Source organism: Nerophis lumbriciformis, linkage group LG24 (genome assembly GCF_033978685.3).
Source record: "Nerophis lumbriciformis linkage group LG24, RoL_Nlum_v2.1, whole genome shotgun sequence".
NCBI classification, from domain to species: Eukaryota; Metazoa; Chordata; class Actinopteri; order Syngnathiformes; family Syngnathidae; genus Nerophis; species Nerophis lumbriciformis.
The window spans coordinates 7,174,585-7,192,500 of NC_084571.2; the positions used below are offsets into that span (position 1 = coordinate 7,174,585).

Below are 17,916 nucleotides of genomic sequence, written 5' to 3' on the forward strand. Positions count from 1 at the left end.
TTTCCGCACCATTAGCCGCACCTAAAAACCACAAATTTACTCAAAAGCTGACAGTGCGGCTTTTAACCCGGTGCGCTTTATATATGGATAAATATTAAGATTCATTTTCATAAAGTTTCGTTCTCGCAACTTCGGTAAACAGCCGCCATCTTTTTTCCCGGTAGAGCAGGAAGCGCTTCTTCTTCTACGCAAGCAACCGCCAAGGTAAGCACCCGCCCCCATAGAACAGGAAGCGCTTCTTCTTGTACTGTAAGCAACCACCCGCCCCCGGAAGAAGAAGAAGCGCGCGGTGCATGCTGGGATATGTGACGTTTCATTTCCATTTGTGTGTTTATGTAAAGACCCCAAAATGGCTCCTATTAAGTGTGTTGTCTGTCTAATTATAAATAATGCAGACGAGGCGTGTTAACTGAGTTCTCAACGTTTACTCACAGCGTGCTCATAACCACATTCTAACTGCCAGCATACAACGCTTCTCAGGGCTACCGCGCATGCTCGTAACTATCGTTGCATGCTGGGTAGTGTAGTTGTTATATTTGCTAGCTCATAACAGCACATTAAGAGACACGCTTACGCGCTTAATTCAATACTCGCCGTCATTCCGGGTGGATTGACAAAAGACCTCCAGCCGCTAGATATTGGTGTCAACAGGGCATTCGAAGCTAGACTGCTAACTGCGTGGGAACAATGGATGACAGAAGGCGAACACACCTTCACTAAGACGGAGGCAGCGCCAGACGACGCCAACATCTGCCAGTGGATCGTAAATGCCTGGGCAGATATTTCGGTCACAACTGTGGTCCGAGCTTTCCGGAAGGCAGGATTCACAGAACTGCTGGATAACAGTGACACTGACTCCGATGACTTCGACGAGACGGAACCGGCCATTTTGGATCTCACATTTGCCCAACTTTTCACTTCGGACACCGAAGACGAAGGATTTACGAATGAAGAATAACTTCAGAAAGTGAGCGCTATGTTTATTTTGTGTGTTGTGACATTAACGTTCGAGCAACATTATGTTGCTATTGCTCTGCACTATTTTGAATTTTACTATGTTTGTGATTGCACATTTGCGTACATTTTGGGAGTGAACAGAGTTGTTAGAACGCTGGTTTTTAATATATTATTAAAGTTTGACTGACCTATCTGACTGTTTTTTTGACATTCCCTTTAGCGCAGCGTAGGCGCGGCTTATAGTCCGGGGCGGCTTATTGGTGGACAAAGTTATGAAATATGCCATTCATTGAAGGTGCGGCTAATAATCCGGTGCGCCTTATAGTGCGGAAAATACGGTACATGGGATATGGAAGTGTCAAAAAGACAGCCAAAAGAGGTTGGTAGATGAAAGTAAATCTACAAGTAAAATAGTGTAGAAAATCCACCCAATTGCAGGAAATGTAGTCTTGATTTTAAAAACGTGATTTCAGTGTTCGTGTGGCAGAACTTTGTGCTGCTAGAAATGTTCCTCTTGTTGTCTCAAAGGCTGCTCACATCCCTGGATAAGGAGAGAAGAAGATGGTAAATATTGTCATCGTTGTTTACAGTAATTGACAATAAAAGCAAACGGTTGAGGAGAGTATTACCAGAGCCGGCCCAAGGCATAAGCGTACTAAGCGCTTGCTTAGGGCCCCGCGGCCACCAGGGGGCCCCCAAAAGCAATTAACAAAAAATTATTATTTTTTATTTTTTGCATGTACGAGTCTGACTGATGATTTCCAAATGATCAAAGATATATTATTGTACAAAAACACAATTTAAGGTCAACATTTTTGCACATTGCTGTTTCAGGTTTTTGTTACCAAAAATAATAAAGTCAATCAGAATCAGCTTTATTGTCCAGTTATGTTTAACACACATGGAATTTAACTTCAGTAGACTGCGCTCTCTTTGTACAAAGTAAACATTAAATATGAACAATTAACTAAAAATATAAACTAGTAATTAAAGACTAATATGTACAAGACTGATGAGACAAGATGACACTTTTACTGTAAATACAAAGCTTTATCACTTGGACTGTTCAACCCCAGGCCACTCTTGTAGCTGAATGTTTTCTACATTTTAAGATTAGGAACCATATGTGGCACTCTGGACATCATTCATTCATTCATTGGTATTATTTATGTTCTTAACTGGGCCACCCCTATATCTTTATAAATGACATGTCATTTGTAAAGACATGCCAGGCTGACAATAGGATAATGTAAACAACACTGCCAGAGCCGCAATGAGTTTATATATTATTTATATATTATTGGCAGAAATAGAGGGCCCCAAAATCAAATTTTGCTTAGGGCCCCATGGAGGCTTGGGCCGGCACTGAGTACTACCATGCCAGCATTAGCACAACTAAGTACACATGCAGTGTACACAGTTTGCTATTTATTGTTGACATTTACAGACAATGTTGGTAAAACAAATAATCATGATTATTTTGGCTATAGAAGCAGCATACGATGACATCTTTTCAAGCGCTGTAAATTCCGGGCTATGAGCTGTTACTTTTTTCTTACGCTTTGACCCCCTCATTTATGGATCTTTCTTCGCTGACGGCCATTATGTTTTGTTTTCAATAGTTTTTATTAAACTCAAGCAGAGACATTGAAAAGGTGTGTTATTGTTTGTGCTGTGGCGCCATCTTTTGGATGAGCTTACTCACTGCAGGTGTTGCGGGTTGAAAATGTACTTCCTGTTAGGGCTGGGCGATATATCGATATACTCGATATATCGCGGGTTTGTCTCTGTGCGATATAGAAAATGACTATATCGTGATATTCGAGTATACGTTCTCATGCAGTTGCTTTTAGCTGCAGGCATTACACTACAGGCTCTTCTCACTCTTTCTAGTCTCTGCTTTTCACAGAGACTTAAACAAGCGCACCTTCTTACATACGTCACATACGTATACGCCCTCGCGGAGCAGAGAGGTAGCAGCATGGGTAACGTTAGCTGTGTTGCGAGTGGTAATACGAGAGAAAGAAGGTGCAAATCTGGTAACAAATGAAGGAAGAATTAATTCCTAAGAAAAACAGCAGGGGGTCCATCGTCTGGCGGTGGTTTGGCTTCAAGTGGGAATATGTCGAACAGACAACCGTAATTTGTCAAGTGCGGGGCAAAAGCGTTGCTACAAAAAGTAGCATTACTGCTAATATGTAGCATCATTGGAAAAGTCACCTGCTAGAGAACGAAGAGTGTTTGAAACTCTGCATGTCAACATCTCCGTTCGGTGCCACACCAACAAAATGCCGAGGCAACCATTTCCACATCAACACCGTATGAAAAAAATAGTCCACGACATAAGGAGATAACGTCCGTAGGAACCTACCACATAACGAAGGACGTACACAATTTGATTTCCTATTATGCAGCTCATTTTTATTTGACAGTTATTGAAATTTCTTGTGCGACATCATGCACAAAAGTGCACTTTATTTGTTTTAAACTATTGTAGTGGCGTTCTGTACAAAAAGTGCACTTTAATTTAGTGTTGTTTTGATTAGTCATCTTAGTGACATCATGCACAAAAGTGCACTAATAGCTTGTTTTAAAATGTCTCTGACAATCTTGCACTTTCTGTTTGGAAATGACATGAATGTTTGTGCCACTGCTTAATAACTGTTTAATAAATATAGTTTTGGTCAATTGACTTAGTTGTGATTTCCCTCTCTGCATGAAAGTTTAAAATGAGCATATATTAATGCAGTATCAATCAATCAATCAATCAATCTTTATTTATATAGCCCTAAATCACAAGTGTCTCAAAGGGCTGCACAAGCCACAACGACATCCTCGGTACAAAGCCCACATACGGGCAAGGAAAAACTCACCCCAGTGGGACGTCGATGTGAATGACTATGAGAAACCTTGGAGAGGACCGCATATGTGGGTAACCCCCCCCCTCTAGGGGAGACCGAAAGCAATGGATGTCGAGTGGGTCTGACATAATATTGTGAGAGTCCAGTCCATAGTGGATCCAACATAATAGTAAGAGTCCAGTCCATAGTGGGGCCAGCAGGACACCATCCCGAGCGGAGACGGGTCAGCAGCGTAGAGATGTTCCCAGCCGATGCACAGGCGAGCGGTCCACCCCGGGTCCCGACTCTGGACAGCCAGCACTTCATCCATGGCCACCGGACCTGTGCCCCCCCCCCCTCAAGGAAAAGGGGAGCAGGGAGAAAAGAAAAGAAACGGCAGATCAACTGGTCTAACAGGGGGGCTATTTAAAGGCTAGAGTATACAAATGAGTTTTAAGATGGGACTTAAATGCTTCTACTGAGGTAGCATCTCTAATTGTTACCGGGAGGGCATTCCATAGTACTGGAGCCCGAATAGAAAACGCTCTATAGCCCGCAGACTTTTTTTGGGCTCTGGGAATCACTAATAAGCCGGAGTTCTTTGAACGCAGATTTCTTGCCGGGACATATGGTACAATGCAATCGACAAGATAGGACGGAGCTAGACCGTGTAGTATTTTATACGTAAGTAGTAAAACCTTAAAGTCACATCTTAAGTGCACAGGAAGCCAGTGCAGGTGAGCCAGTATAGGCGTAATATGATCAAACTTTCTTGTTCTTGTCAAAAGTCTAGCAGCCGCATTTTGTACCAACTGTAATTTTTTAATGCTAGACATAGGGAGCCCCGAAAATAATACGTTACAGTAATCGAGACGAGACGTAACGAACGCATGAATAATGATCTCAGCGTCGCTAGTGGATAAAATAGAACGAATTTTAGCGATATTACGGAGATGAAAGAAGGCCGTTTTAGTAACACTCTTAATGTGTGACTCAAAGGAGAGAGTTGGGTCGAAGATAATACCCAGATTCTTTACTGATTCGCCTTGTGTAATTGTTTGGTTGTCAAATGTTAAGGTGGTATTATTAAATAAATGTCGGTGTTTAGCAGGACCGATAATCAGCATTTCCGTTTTCTTGGCGTTGAGTTGCAAGAAGTTAGCGGACATCCATTGTTTAATTTCATTAAGACACGCCTCCAGCTGACTACAATCCGGCGTGTTGGTCAGCTTTAGGGGCATGTAGAGTTGGGTGTCATCAGCATAACAATGAAAGCTAACACCGTATTTGCGTATGATGTCGCCTAGCGGCAGCATGTAAATACTAAAGAGTGCAGGGCCAAGAACCGAACCCTGAGGAACTCCGCACGTTACCTTAACATAGTCCGAGGTCACATTATTATGGGAGACGCATTGCATCCTGTCAGTAAGATAAGAGTTAAACCACGACAAAGCTAAGTCTGACATACCAATACGTGTTTTGATACGCTCTAATAAAATATTATGATCGACGGTATCGAAAGCAGCGCTAAGATCAAGAAGCAGCAACATGAAGAAGAATGTTTAATGTAGACACATAGAATCATCATACTGCTGTGATTATATGCATCAAGTGTTCATTCAAGGCTAAGGCAAAATATCGAGATACTGTATATATCGTGTATCGTGACATGGCCTAAAAATATCGAGATATTAAAAAAAGGCCATATCGCCCAGACCTATTTCCTGTTTTAATGCCTTGAAGTGGAAGTAAAACCGTCCATAGCGTTTCTGCTTGAAATAATAATCCATTCATCAATCCAAGCTCGGCAGGGCATAAAGTTTCTGACGCGTGGTTTTCTTTTGATCAGCTGTTCCTGCGTCCCACAATAACAACAGGCTGATGCCGATCCAAAGTATAAATAAATGACAGGGTTTATTTTCACTTTTCTTCCTGACGAACGGTAACAAGAATAGCAAAAAGTAATACAGATGACGTTAGCACAAACACGTCGAGTCAAATTTGCATACGTCTAACACATTTAAACACAGTCAAAAAAGCTGTTGCACCATGCCCTGTTCGACCTTTCCAAAACAAAACATTGTCACATTTACGGCAGTTGCTGACAATTTATGACAGTTACCGGCACTTTATGACACCAAGTCTAAACAGAGCAATCTAATAGAGCACAACTACATTGATAGGAAGTGAAAGACAACATTTTAAACTATATACCAATAATATAGCAAAATACCAAATATATACAGTCATCCATCCATCCATCCATCTTCTTCCGCTTATCCGAGGTCGGGTCGCGGGGGCAGCAGCCTAAGCAGGGAAGCCCAGACTTCCCTCTCCCCAGCCACTTCGTCCAGTTCCTCCCGGGGGATCCCGAGGCGTTCCCAAGCCAGCCGGGAGACATAGTCTTCCCAACGTGTCCTGGGTCTTCCTCGTGGCCTCCTACCGGTCGGACATGCCCTAAACACCTCCTTAGGGAGGCGCTCAGGTGGCATCCTGACCAGATGCCCGAACCACCTCATCTGGCTCCTCTCGATGTGGAGGAGCAGCGGCTTTACTTTGAGCTCCCCCCGGATGGCAGAGCTTCTCACCCTATCTCTAAGGGAGAGCCCCGCCACCCGGCGGAGGAAACTCATTTCGGCCGCTTGTACCCGTGATCTTGTCCTTTCGGTCATAACCCAAAGCTCATGACCATAGGTGAGGATGGGAACGTAGATCGACCGGTAAATTGAGAGCTTTGCCTTCCGGCTCAGCTCCTTCTTCACCACAACGGATCGATACAGCGTCCGCATTACTGAAGACGCCGCACCGATCCGCCTGTCGATCTCACCACTCTTCCCTCACTCGTGAACAAGACTCCGAGGTACTTGAACTCCTCCACTTGGGGCAAGATCTCCTCCCCAACCCGGAGATGGCACTCCACCCTTTTCCGGGCGAAAACCATGGACTCGGACTTGGAGGTGCTGATTCTCATCCCAGTCGCTTCACACTCAGCTGCGAACCGATCCAGTGAGAGCTGAAGATCCTGGCCAGATGAAGCCATCAGGACCAAATCATCTGCAAAAAGCAGAGACCTAATCCTGCAGCCACCAAACCGGATCCCCTCAACGCCTTGACTGCGCCTAGAAATTCTGTCCATAAAAGTTATGAACAGAATCGGTGACAAAGGGCAGCCTTGGCGGAGTCCAACCCTCACTGGAAACGTATAATCAAATTTACTTTAAACAAAGAATGATTTGTAAACATAAGAAATGTGTGCAAATATGTCCGAAATGGCTCTAACACAAACAACGTTTGTAAGTTTTACAAAATATCTCAAACACCCCCCCATATGTGATGTCTTTAGGAGTGTGTTCATGCATATTTGTACGTGCTATCGTAATGAAACGAAGTTAGCGTCATTAGCATGAACTAATATGTGTCTTTGTTCGTATTATTAACTTACAAGGGCATTCTTGTTGTACTGTTTCAGTTTCGTAAATCCACCAAGGCGTCACCATAGACTTAAAACAGACTTCTGTTTTGTTTGATCAGCCGTTTTACTGCGGTGTTACAGACACCGTTTGGAAATAATTAAGGTATGTAAATAAACATTTACAATATTTTTCTCTGTAAATAACTCATTTTACAACGTATACAGTGGGGCAAAAAAGTATTTAGTCAGCCACCAATTGTGCAAGTTGTTCCACTTAAAATGATGACAGAGGTCTGTTTTCATCATAGGTACACTTCAACTGTGAGAGACAGAATGTGAAAAAAAAATCCAGGAATTCACATTGTAGAATTTTTAAAGAATTTATTTGTAAATTATGGTGGAAAAAAGTATTTGGTCAATAACAAAAATTCAACTCAATACTTTGTAATATAACCTTTGTTGGCAATAACAGAGGTCAAACGATTACTATAGGTCTTTACCAGGTTTGCACACACAGTAGCTGGTATTTTGGCCCATTCCTCCATGCAGATCTTCTCGAGAGCAGTGATGTTTTGGGGCTGTCGCCGAGCAACACGGACTTTCAACTCCCTCCACAGATTTTCTATGGGGTTGAGGTCTAGAGACTGGCTAGGCCACTCCAGGACTTTCAAATGCTTCTTACGGAGTCACTCCTTCGTTGCCCGGGCGGTGTGTTTGGGATCATTGTCATGCTGGAAGACCCAGCCACGTTTCATCTTCAAAGCTCTCACTGATGAAAGGAGGTTTTGGCTCAAAATCTCACGATACATGGCCCCATTCCTTCTTTCCTTAACATGGATCAGTCGGCTTGTCCCCTTAGCAGAAAACAGCCCCAAAGCATGATGTTTCCACCCCCATGCTTCACAGTAGGTATGGTGTTCTTGGGATGCAACTCAGTATTCTTCTTCCTCCAAACACGACGAGTTGAGTTTATACCAAAAAGTTCTATTTTGGTTTCATCTGACCACATGACATTCTCCCAATCCTCTGCTGTATCATTCATGTGCTCTCTGGCAAACTTCAGAGGGGCCTGGACATGCACTGGCTTAAGCAGGGGGACACGTCTGGCACTGCAGGATTTGATTCCCTGTCGGCGTAGTGTGTTACTGATGGTAACCTTTGTTACTTTGGTCCCAGCTCTCTGTAGGTCATTGACCAGGTCCCCCCGTGTGGTTCTGGGATTTTTGCTCACCGTTCTCATGATCATTTTGACCCCACGGGATGAGATCTTGCGTGGAGCCCCAGATCGAGGGAGATTATCAGTGGTCTTGTATGTCTTCCACTTTCTGATAATTGCTCCCACAGTTGATTTTTTCACACCAAGCTGCTTGCCTATTGTAGATTCACTCTTCACAGTCTGGTGCAGGTCTACAATTATTTTCCTGGTGTCCTTCGACAGCTCTTTGGTCTTGGCCATAGTGGAGTTTGGAGTCTGACTGTTTGAGGCTGTGGACAGGTGTCTTTTATACAGATAACCAGTTCAAACAGGTGCCATTAATACAGGTAACGAGTGGAGGACAGAAGAGCTTCTTAAAGAAGAAGTTACAGGTCTGTGAGAGCCAGAGATCTTCCTTGTTTGAAGTGACCAAATACTTATTTTCCACCATAATTTACAAATCAATTCTTTAAAATTCCTACAATGTGAATTCCTGAATTTTCTTTCCACATTCTGTCTCTCAAAGTTGAAGTGTACCTATGATGAAAATTACAGACCTCTGTCATCATTTTAAGTGGGAGAACTTGCACAATCGGTGGCTGACTAAATACTTTTTTGCCCCACTGTATATATCTGCGGCTTATTGTCCGGTGCGACTAATATCTGCAAAAGCATATTTTTCTTCTAAAATTTGGTGGGTGTGGCGATATAGTGCGGAAAATACGGTGTTTACATTTGTGTCCTGCATGACTGTTCACTCGGACTTTGCCTTTACGCGACTTGTGGACATGCCGGCCGCTGCACCAGACAGGTGCTCTCCATCTTGTAAGCCCTGAGGAGGGTGGGGTGGTTGTGGGCCGGCTCGGGCCTAAGACAAATGGGTCTGCGGGCGGGGCCGCTCCGCCTGATCCAAGTGACACGCTGATGTCGCGTGACGATAATTACAGCCTGAACAGAAGAAGCGCAGACACTGAGGTTGAAGTAGACAAGTTTATTCATGGTCATAATGAGGAAGATGATATTAATAATTAGTCATAATTATAATAACGTTAATGTCATAATAAATAGAACTCTTCATCTGAAGCACGTAAAGAGAAGCATACAGAAAGAGAAAAAAACAAAAACACAAAGTAGGGAGGCAGGAGGGGTGGGGACGTTAGAGACATTTTTTTTTTTTTTTAACCTTTCAATATAGCCATTACATTTTTTACTTTTTTTAAAACTGTATTTACCTTGAACATTTACAAAACGGATAAAGATAGATAAAAAAAATCATTATAAATAAATTTTGTCGTTTTTGAACAAAATACAATACTTTTTTTTTTTTCTCCTGAAGGGATGGATGGGGGGGGGCGGGGGTGTCATTATGTACAGAACAGCAGGAGTACAAAAAGGGTCACACATACTTGACAGGTGGGGAGGGCGGCTATGTTGGGGGACTCATTTGTGCTCAGGAAGATCTGGACCAGGTTGACCGCTATGAAGGCGCCGCCGCCTCCCCCCAGCTGAGGGGGCGGGGGCGGCGGGGCAGAGATGGCCAACCACAGTGTGTGTTGTGCACGCGAAGCGCCACCAGCTCTTTGTGCAGCTACAAAAGTGGAAGAACGGCGATCACGAACAACCACGTCGTTATTTACAATGGAAATATGCTGCAAAGCCTCACGGGACAGAGAATTATACGCCTTCATTTTGAAATGTGCCTTCTGCACAATCACTGAAAGCTTTGAATGTAATCAAACAATTAGTTCTTGTTGGATTTTCTGCAACAAAACTCCTTTTTTTCCAATCACAAGAAAATGAAAAGGAAGTCACTTTAGTTTTTACTTGAATAAGCTTTAAGTCCCTCTCTAAAAGCACTAACATTTATACACCAACTACACACTAGAGATCGACCAATATGGTTTTTTCAGGGCCGATACCGATTATTAGTAGTCAATATTTATTATATTTAATATATGCATCGGCTGGGAACATCTCTACGCTGCTGACCCGTCTCCGCTCAGGATGGTGTCCTGCTGGCCCCACTATGGACTGGACTCTTACTATTATGTTGGATCCACTATGGACTGGACTCTCACAATATTATGTCAGACCCACTCGACATCCATTGCTTTCGGTCTCCCCTAGAGGGGGGGGGGTTACCCACATATGCGGTCCTCTCCAAGGTTTCTCATAGTCATTCACATCGACGTCCCACTGGGGTGAGTTTTTCCTTGCCCGTATGTGGGCTTTGTACCGAGGATGTCGTTGTGGCTTGTGCAGCCCTTTGAGACACTTGTGATTTAGGGCTATATAAATAAAGATTGATTGATTGATTGATATTTGGATAACCAATATTCCTTTGCAGTAAAAGTTATTTAAACAGGAATAGTACATGTCAGTAAACAGCTGGACAAGGCGTTAAGTTGTTTTTTTAACATTATTTTTTTTTAGGAAAACAAATATTTGGCAAATTTCTTTGGAAAATTGGTAAAAATATGGCATTTCCCTACATCACAAAAACTCGTCATCTATTTAACTTTATACCATTTTATAACAGTTGATGGATTTAATACATTGTAAGGTTTCCTTGTGAGGAACCTTGAAATATTGTGAACATTTAAATAAAAACAATTCTGGGCTGTTGGGACATTTTTCAAGCTGGTTGACATCATTTCTTCCTGGATGTTACAGAAAGTATGAGAATCTGTGAGCTGCTGCCTGCTCTTCCTTACTTATATAATAATATCCTATTTGTCAAGATATTTACACAAAGTTTGGATTTTTGGCAGAGATATCTTTTCTGTCGCGTTATTTGATTGAATCGCGGGAACATGAAATTCGCGGCGCTTTTTTAATGAGCTCAAGCTCCGAGTGTTGCGGACAGAGCGAATCCATCGCCGCAGTAGCCAAAACAAACAAAACAGAACCGGGAAGACGGGAGGACAAAAACTGATTCCCACGCATATAAACAGACCAGCACTGCAGGAGGGAAGTGAATTATATTTATATAGCGCTTTTCTCTAGTGACTCAAAGCGCTTTACATAGTGAAACCCAATATCTAAGTTACATTTAAACCAGTGTGGGTGGCACTGGGAGCAGGTGGGTAAAGTGTCTTGCCCAAGAACACAACAGCAGTGACTAGGATGGCGGAAGCGGGGATCGAACCTGCAACCCTCTAAGTTGCTGGCACGGCCGCTCTACCGACCGAGCTATACCGCACCTGTTCAGGGAGAGTTACGGGTCATTGTTGCAGTGAAAAGAAGGAACTTTTCCATGCAGGTCACACGGGCCTAATTCATTAAGTATTATTTTTTAATACTAGGGCTGTTAACGATAATAACACGTTAACTACAAGTCCCTTTAACAGTGATAATTGCATGCACCCTTTTTGACCCTCGGTCCATTCCATAGCGCAGGAAATGTAATGGCGTCCAGTTAATGAAATGTACAAAGAAAAGGGACATGACGGAAATCTCAGATCCAAAACCATGACAGCGTCGTTCTACCGACAAGACAAGACGATTTTTTATCTTCAATCGCCGTGAGACGACATCATTAGAGCGAACGCCTGCTGGTGCGCCATGGAGAGGAGGGGCTTCACGTCCGTGTTTACATTACATTGCGTGCATTAATAACATAAAATGTAGATTGTTACTTGAATTGTTTTAGTAAACTGGAATAAAAGCTGAAAAGAAACAAAGACTGTAGGGAGGAAGTCTAAAGTCAATTTTATATACCAATCACACAATAATAGCGCTACGCTTCGCTTCCGGTCTTACTACCAAAACAATTAAAAATTGTTTTACATTACAATCATGCTTTGTCAAAGATGTTTTTTTAATGTAATGTGTGATATTTCTACCTAAATACTGTACATGTTTTTTTGGCAGATAGAAATAACTTGTATATTGTTTTATAACTGTTCTGACTAATACTGCACAGTTGCAGAATGCTTACCAGAACTATTGTTACATTTTATTAGTAATTAGAGAAGGTTCAGAGACTGTCATGCAGAGATATGAATTCCATTGACTTGTACAACATGTCATGTACAGAATATCAGAAGTATTTATTCAGGTAGAAATATCACAGATTACTTTACCAAACCTCTTTGACATTCAAAACATGAGCGTAACAATCCTCATTTTGTGTTAATAATGCGTGAAACTGGTATCTAATAAACATGGAAGTGTAGCTCCTCCTCTGAATGCAAGTGCTCCTACGGCACAAATACAAATTCTGTAATATATAACATCTGTCGGGGTTACACCAACAAACTGCAGGTATTTTTTTAAATTCTCATTAAATGCGTATTTATGTCAATTTTGTATTGAGCTGTTTAAAAAAGCAAAATGTTTAAAAAATATATATATATATATATATTTCATTAACTCAAACTTGTTGTCCAGTCATAAAACAACTTGAAAATGATCCCTCCAGGGCAGTGATTCTCTAATTTGGTTCGTGGGTTCTATCTAGTGATATGCCCAAAATAATAATTTCAGTACATTTAAACTGTATGTAATCCATCCATCCATTTCCTACCGCTTGTCCCTTTCGGGGTCGTTGTATGTAATGTCACAGCAAACTTCTGCCTTGTTTTCAATGAATACTTAGGCCTACTATTCCACTGTATTTTAATGATGGTCAATCTGGTGGTACTTGGAGAGCCGAGAGTTTTCTGAGGTGGTACTTGGTGAGCCACTACTTACTAATGACAACTGCCATTCATTTTGAGTTAACTATAAACAAACTGATTAATTGCGATTAAATATTTGTATTGTTTTACAGCCCTATTTAATACTAAATACTGGTATTATATGGGTATATACAGGTAAAAGCCAGTAAATTAGAATATTTTGAAAAACTTGATTTATTTCAGTAATTGCATTCAAAAGGTGTAACTTGTACATTATATTTATTCATTGCACACAGACTGATGCATTCAAATGTTTATTTCATTTAATTTTGATGATTTGAAGTGGCAACAAATGAAAATCCAAAATTCCGTGTGTCACAAAATTAGAATATTACTTAAGGCTAATACAAAAAAGGGATTTTTAGAAATGTTGGCCAACTGAAAAGTATGAAAATGAAAAATATGAGCATGTACAATACTCAATACTTGGTTGGAGCTCATTTTGCCTCAATTACTGCGTTAATGCGGCGTGGCATGGAGTCGATGAGTTTCTGGCACTGCTCAGGTGTTATGAGAGCCCAGGTTGCTCTGATAGTGGCCTTCAACTCTTCTGCGTTTTTGGGTCTGGCATTCTGCATCTTCCTTTTCACAATACCCCACAGATTTTCTATGGGGCTAAGGTCAGGGGAGTTGGCGGGCCAATTTAGAACAGAAATACCATGGTCCGTAAACCAGGCACGGGTAGATTTTGCGCTGTGTGCAGGCGCCAAGTCCTGTTGGAACTTGAAATCTCCATCTCCATAGAGCAGGTCAGCAGCAGGAAGCATGAAGTGCTCTAAAACTTGCTGGTAGACGGCTGCGTTGACCCTGGATCTCAGGAAACAGAGTGGACCGACACCAGCAGATGACATGGCACCCCAAACCATCACTGATGGTGGAAACTTTACACTAGACTTCAGGCAACGTGGATCCTGTGCCTCTCCTGTCTTCCTCCAGACTCTGGGACCTCGATTTCCAAAGGAAATGCAAAATTTGCATGGTTGGGTGATGGTTGGTTGGGTGATGCCTTAAGTAATATTCTAATTTTGTGACACACGGAATTTTGGATTTTCATTTGTTGCCACTTCAAATCATCAAAATTAAATGAAATAAACATTTGAATGCATCAGTCTGTGTGCAATGAATAAATATAATGTACAAGTTACACCTTTTGAATGCAATTACTGAAATAAATCAAGTTTTTCAAAATATTCTAATTTACTGGCTTTTACCTGTATATTATCTGCTGATGTGTTTCTGTTGTAGTAAAAAAAAAGAATAAAAAAGGCCGATACCGATAGACGTCAAAATGCCAAATATCGGTGCCTATAATTGGTCAATCTCTACTACACACTGGCTAAAATCCCAAACATCTGCTACGTGAACAACTAGTCTAGCCTAGCAAATGCGAATGCTTCTTTTATTTGCAAAAGAAGAAAGTAGACTCGCCAAGGGAGCCAGCGTCGGTTTGTGTAACAAAGCAAGGCGGAAACGTCCATTTTGGATCTGTCGCTAACAGTCTCGTAGAACGTGCGCGTGCATAGATCATCTGCGGTCGCACCGCGCCAACTGTGGTTCTTCATCTCTGCCTGACGAGCGGATCAACCAGCCAGCCCTCTCCTCCTCGCAGGAAGTTCCCTTCAAAGTAAAACTCCAGCCCGCCGCCGCGGGCCTTCGGAGTTGCAAGTAGGCCAGATGAGTCATGTGACGGCGCGACGGTGAACTCCAAGGCCGATTAAAACTTCACAAAGAGAGACTTTGCACTACACAGGAAGATTGCACGAGGGAAGAGGAGGACGAGGAGGAGCCCTGATTCATTTGCTTTAAGCCGGAACCAGCTGTCAATCAAAAGATGGAAGGTTGGAGCGTAAACCACGTTGGAAGCGTCTAGAAACAAAGCGCTGCGAGTTCTCCCCCACCCCGCTACGCCCCGGTGCACCGCCGCCGGACTAGGCGGGCGTTAGCGAGCGCTTCCTCGGCAGCGGCGGGCGTCCTAAATCTGGGCCGGTATGCCTCCGCACCCCCCGCTGGCTCCTGATCAAAGAGCTCTGAGGCCGCGCGTTCAAATCCCACAATGGGTCGGCCGGACAGGAAAAGCGATAAATCGGATCTAATTAGAGCGCTTCGACGGGGGCGGGGGCGTAGGGGGGGAGGGGCGCTGAAATCCCAACATCACATAGATGGAGGAGGTGAGCGTGAGGGAGGAAGGGGGGGGGGGCAGGGGGGCACAATCACCGTCACACGTCCAATCAGAGAACACATGATCACATGGTACAGTAAATAGCACGGGCATATTTAGTGGGAAGGTGGGCGGGGCAGGGTTCGGGGGGCGGGGACTGAACTCTAAAAGGGGGCTTCTCTGCCCGCCCCCTCTACTCCCTGACATCACCACAGCCCATAGAATAGATATGTATGTATATATATATATTTATATATATATTTATGTACAGCCAAAGAATACAGTCGAGACACTGAAGTACATTCAAAGAACTGAACCAACATTCTTCTTGAACACGTTTACAGCGACGCCTCGTAGAAACATTTCCTCCTGTAGAAACAAAGAAAAGCCCGAAAAACACGCAAATGGACACTCGTAGAATACGCACGTCAGCCAAACAGTCCCCCCCGACCCTTTCGCTCCTCCCAGTCCGTGCCGGTACACGCCGCCAACAACCAGTCTGTTGGCATGGGGGGGGGGGGCGAAGCTAAGTAAAGACGGCCACCGACTTTGGAGTCCTTGGGGGCGGGGCTCGCCCGTCGCTGTAAAGCAGGAAGGGGGTGGGGGAGGGGTGTGCTGCCAAGAGGAAGTGACATCACGACAGCATCCTGGGGCGGTAGCAAAAAAAAGGAGGAGCATCGCCGTCGCCAAAAGGAAGGAAGAAAGTGGGCTGACCTTTGACTCCAGGAAGCATAGAAAGACTGTACGTCCTCCCGGCGACAGGGGCCGGGCCTTGAGGAGGAGGAGGAGTGAGGAGGCGGAGCTCCTCCTCACTCCTCCCCCATCAGCATGGAGGGCCGACTGTTCATCTCCCAAAAACATAAAAACACATTTGTACATATATATATTTATACGCCTTTATACACACTTTGTACCATTGGAAATCACAAAAGTATAGAAAAATAAAATGTTTTATCGGAACGGGACACGTCTCATCCTCTTGCTGTCTTTCTGGCACAAAGATGGCCGCTCCCTGGTGGAAAGTGGCTCGCTCCATCTGTCAACTTTTGAGGCTGCTTTGATGCCGCCGCCGCCACTTTTGTACGCCTCCCGTCTTCCCTCGCCAGCCTGGTTGTTGTTCTCTTAAAGCTAGCTCTCCTCGCCGTCGCTCTCGTCTGTGATGTCCGTCAATACCGAGTACAGCTTCCTTGTCTATTTACTGCAAACAAGGAGACAAGCGAGGACACGGTGAATAGTCGGCACACCGCGCACCTGCGCTCCATGCCTTTGTTTTCTTCTCACAGGAAGTGCAAGCTGGCCAATCGACATGCGGGAGGGAATGTGTGCAATAACAACTAGTGATGTCCGGACCGATACTGAAATATCTTTATGTTCTAATATCCATTCTCAAATCAAAATATTGATATTTTTGATACTTAATTATTTAAAAAAATGTATATCATTAACAGGAACACAATGTAAAGTAAATACATCTTTGAGATCTTGTCTAAATGAAAAGTGATTGGTGGGGAAAATAATATATATATATATATATATATATATATATATATATGTATGTGTGGGGGAAAAAAATCACAAGACTATTTCATCTCTACAGGCCTGTTTCATGAGGGGGGTACCCTCAATCGTCAGGAGATTTTAATGGGAGCATTCGCATACCATGGTTTATATAGGGCACAGAGTGGGTGGGTACAGGCTGGCCTAGGGGCGTGGTGATTGGTTCATGTGTTACCTAGGAGGTGTTTCCGTCTATGGCGGCATGTTGTTACAATTTCGCTGCGCTTGTTGAGGGATGACAGGTCTGGACGGTAGATAATGAACAGTTTCTCTTTCAAGCATAGGTTGCATCTTTTATTACCACTATTGTAAGGTGTGCTGGATGCAAGAATTTGCCATGTTATTGAATATTCAACATTATTGTCTTTGAGGTCCCAAATGTGTTTGCTGAGTTCTGTGGTATTTCGCAGGTTTTTGTTCCTGAAAGAAGCCTTGTGATTGTTCCATCTGGTTTTGAATTCACCCTCGGTTAATCCTACATATGTGTCGGATGTGTTAATGTCCTTGCGTATTACCTTAGATTGGTAGACAACTGATGTTTGTAAGCATCCCCCGTTGAGGGGGCAATCAGGTTTCTTTCGACAGTTACATGCTTTGTTGGTTTTGGAGTCGTTCTGACTGGGGGTCGACGGCTCATTTGCAATTGTTTTGTTGTGGTTTGAGATGATTTGTCGTATATTGTTCATGCAGCTGTAGCTCAATTTGATGTTGTTCTTGTTGAATACTTTTCTTAGGTTGTTGTCTTTGGGAAAGTGTTTGTCAATCAGGTTGAGGAATTTGTGTCCAATGTTAGTTGAGACGTTTTTGCTGTATGGGGGGTTGTACCAGATGATGCCGTTTCGTTTTCTGTTCTTTTTTGGCTGGTTTCCTGGCGTGGGTTCATAGGTGAGGGTGAAATTGTATCCGCTTTCATCAAGGGCTTTTTGGTACGGGGGGGTTGCTTGGTCAAATTCAGCTTTGCTAGATGACAGCATCGATAGCCTTTTATTGATTCCGGTAGGTATTCTTTTCGTGGTGGTGGGTGGGTGGTTGCTGTCATGGTGCACGTATTGGAGTGTTGTGTTGGGTTTCGTGAATGGTTGGTAGCTGTTATTTCTCAGGTTGAAAGTGACGTC

At 43.2% G+C, this 17,916-nt stretch overlaps 1 protein-coding gene across 6 annotated transcripts in view; it reads right to left on the bottom strand.

Moving 5' to 3' along the window:
- Nucleotides 1-17,916, bottom strand: part of LOC133620178 (RNA binding protein fox-1 homolog 3-like) — a 1,135,173-nt gene that overhangs the window by 5,432 nt on the left and 1,111,825 nt on the right. Inside the window, exon 14 of one of the 6 annotated variants that reach the window (XM_061981456.2) lies at nucleotides 15,543-16,442. The exons of the other annotated variants lie outside the window; for them this stretch is intronic. Within the exon in view, the coding sequence (XP_061837440.1) occupies nucleotides 16,440-16,442 (3 nt within the window). The 3' untranslated portion in view covers nucleotides 15,543-16,439. Of the gene's footprint in view, nucleotides 1-15,542; nucleotides 16,443-17,916 lie in introns of those variants that run through there. 6 annotated transcript variants of the gene reach the window in all.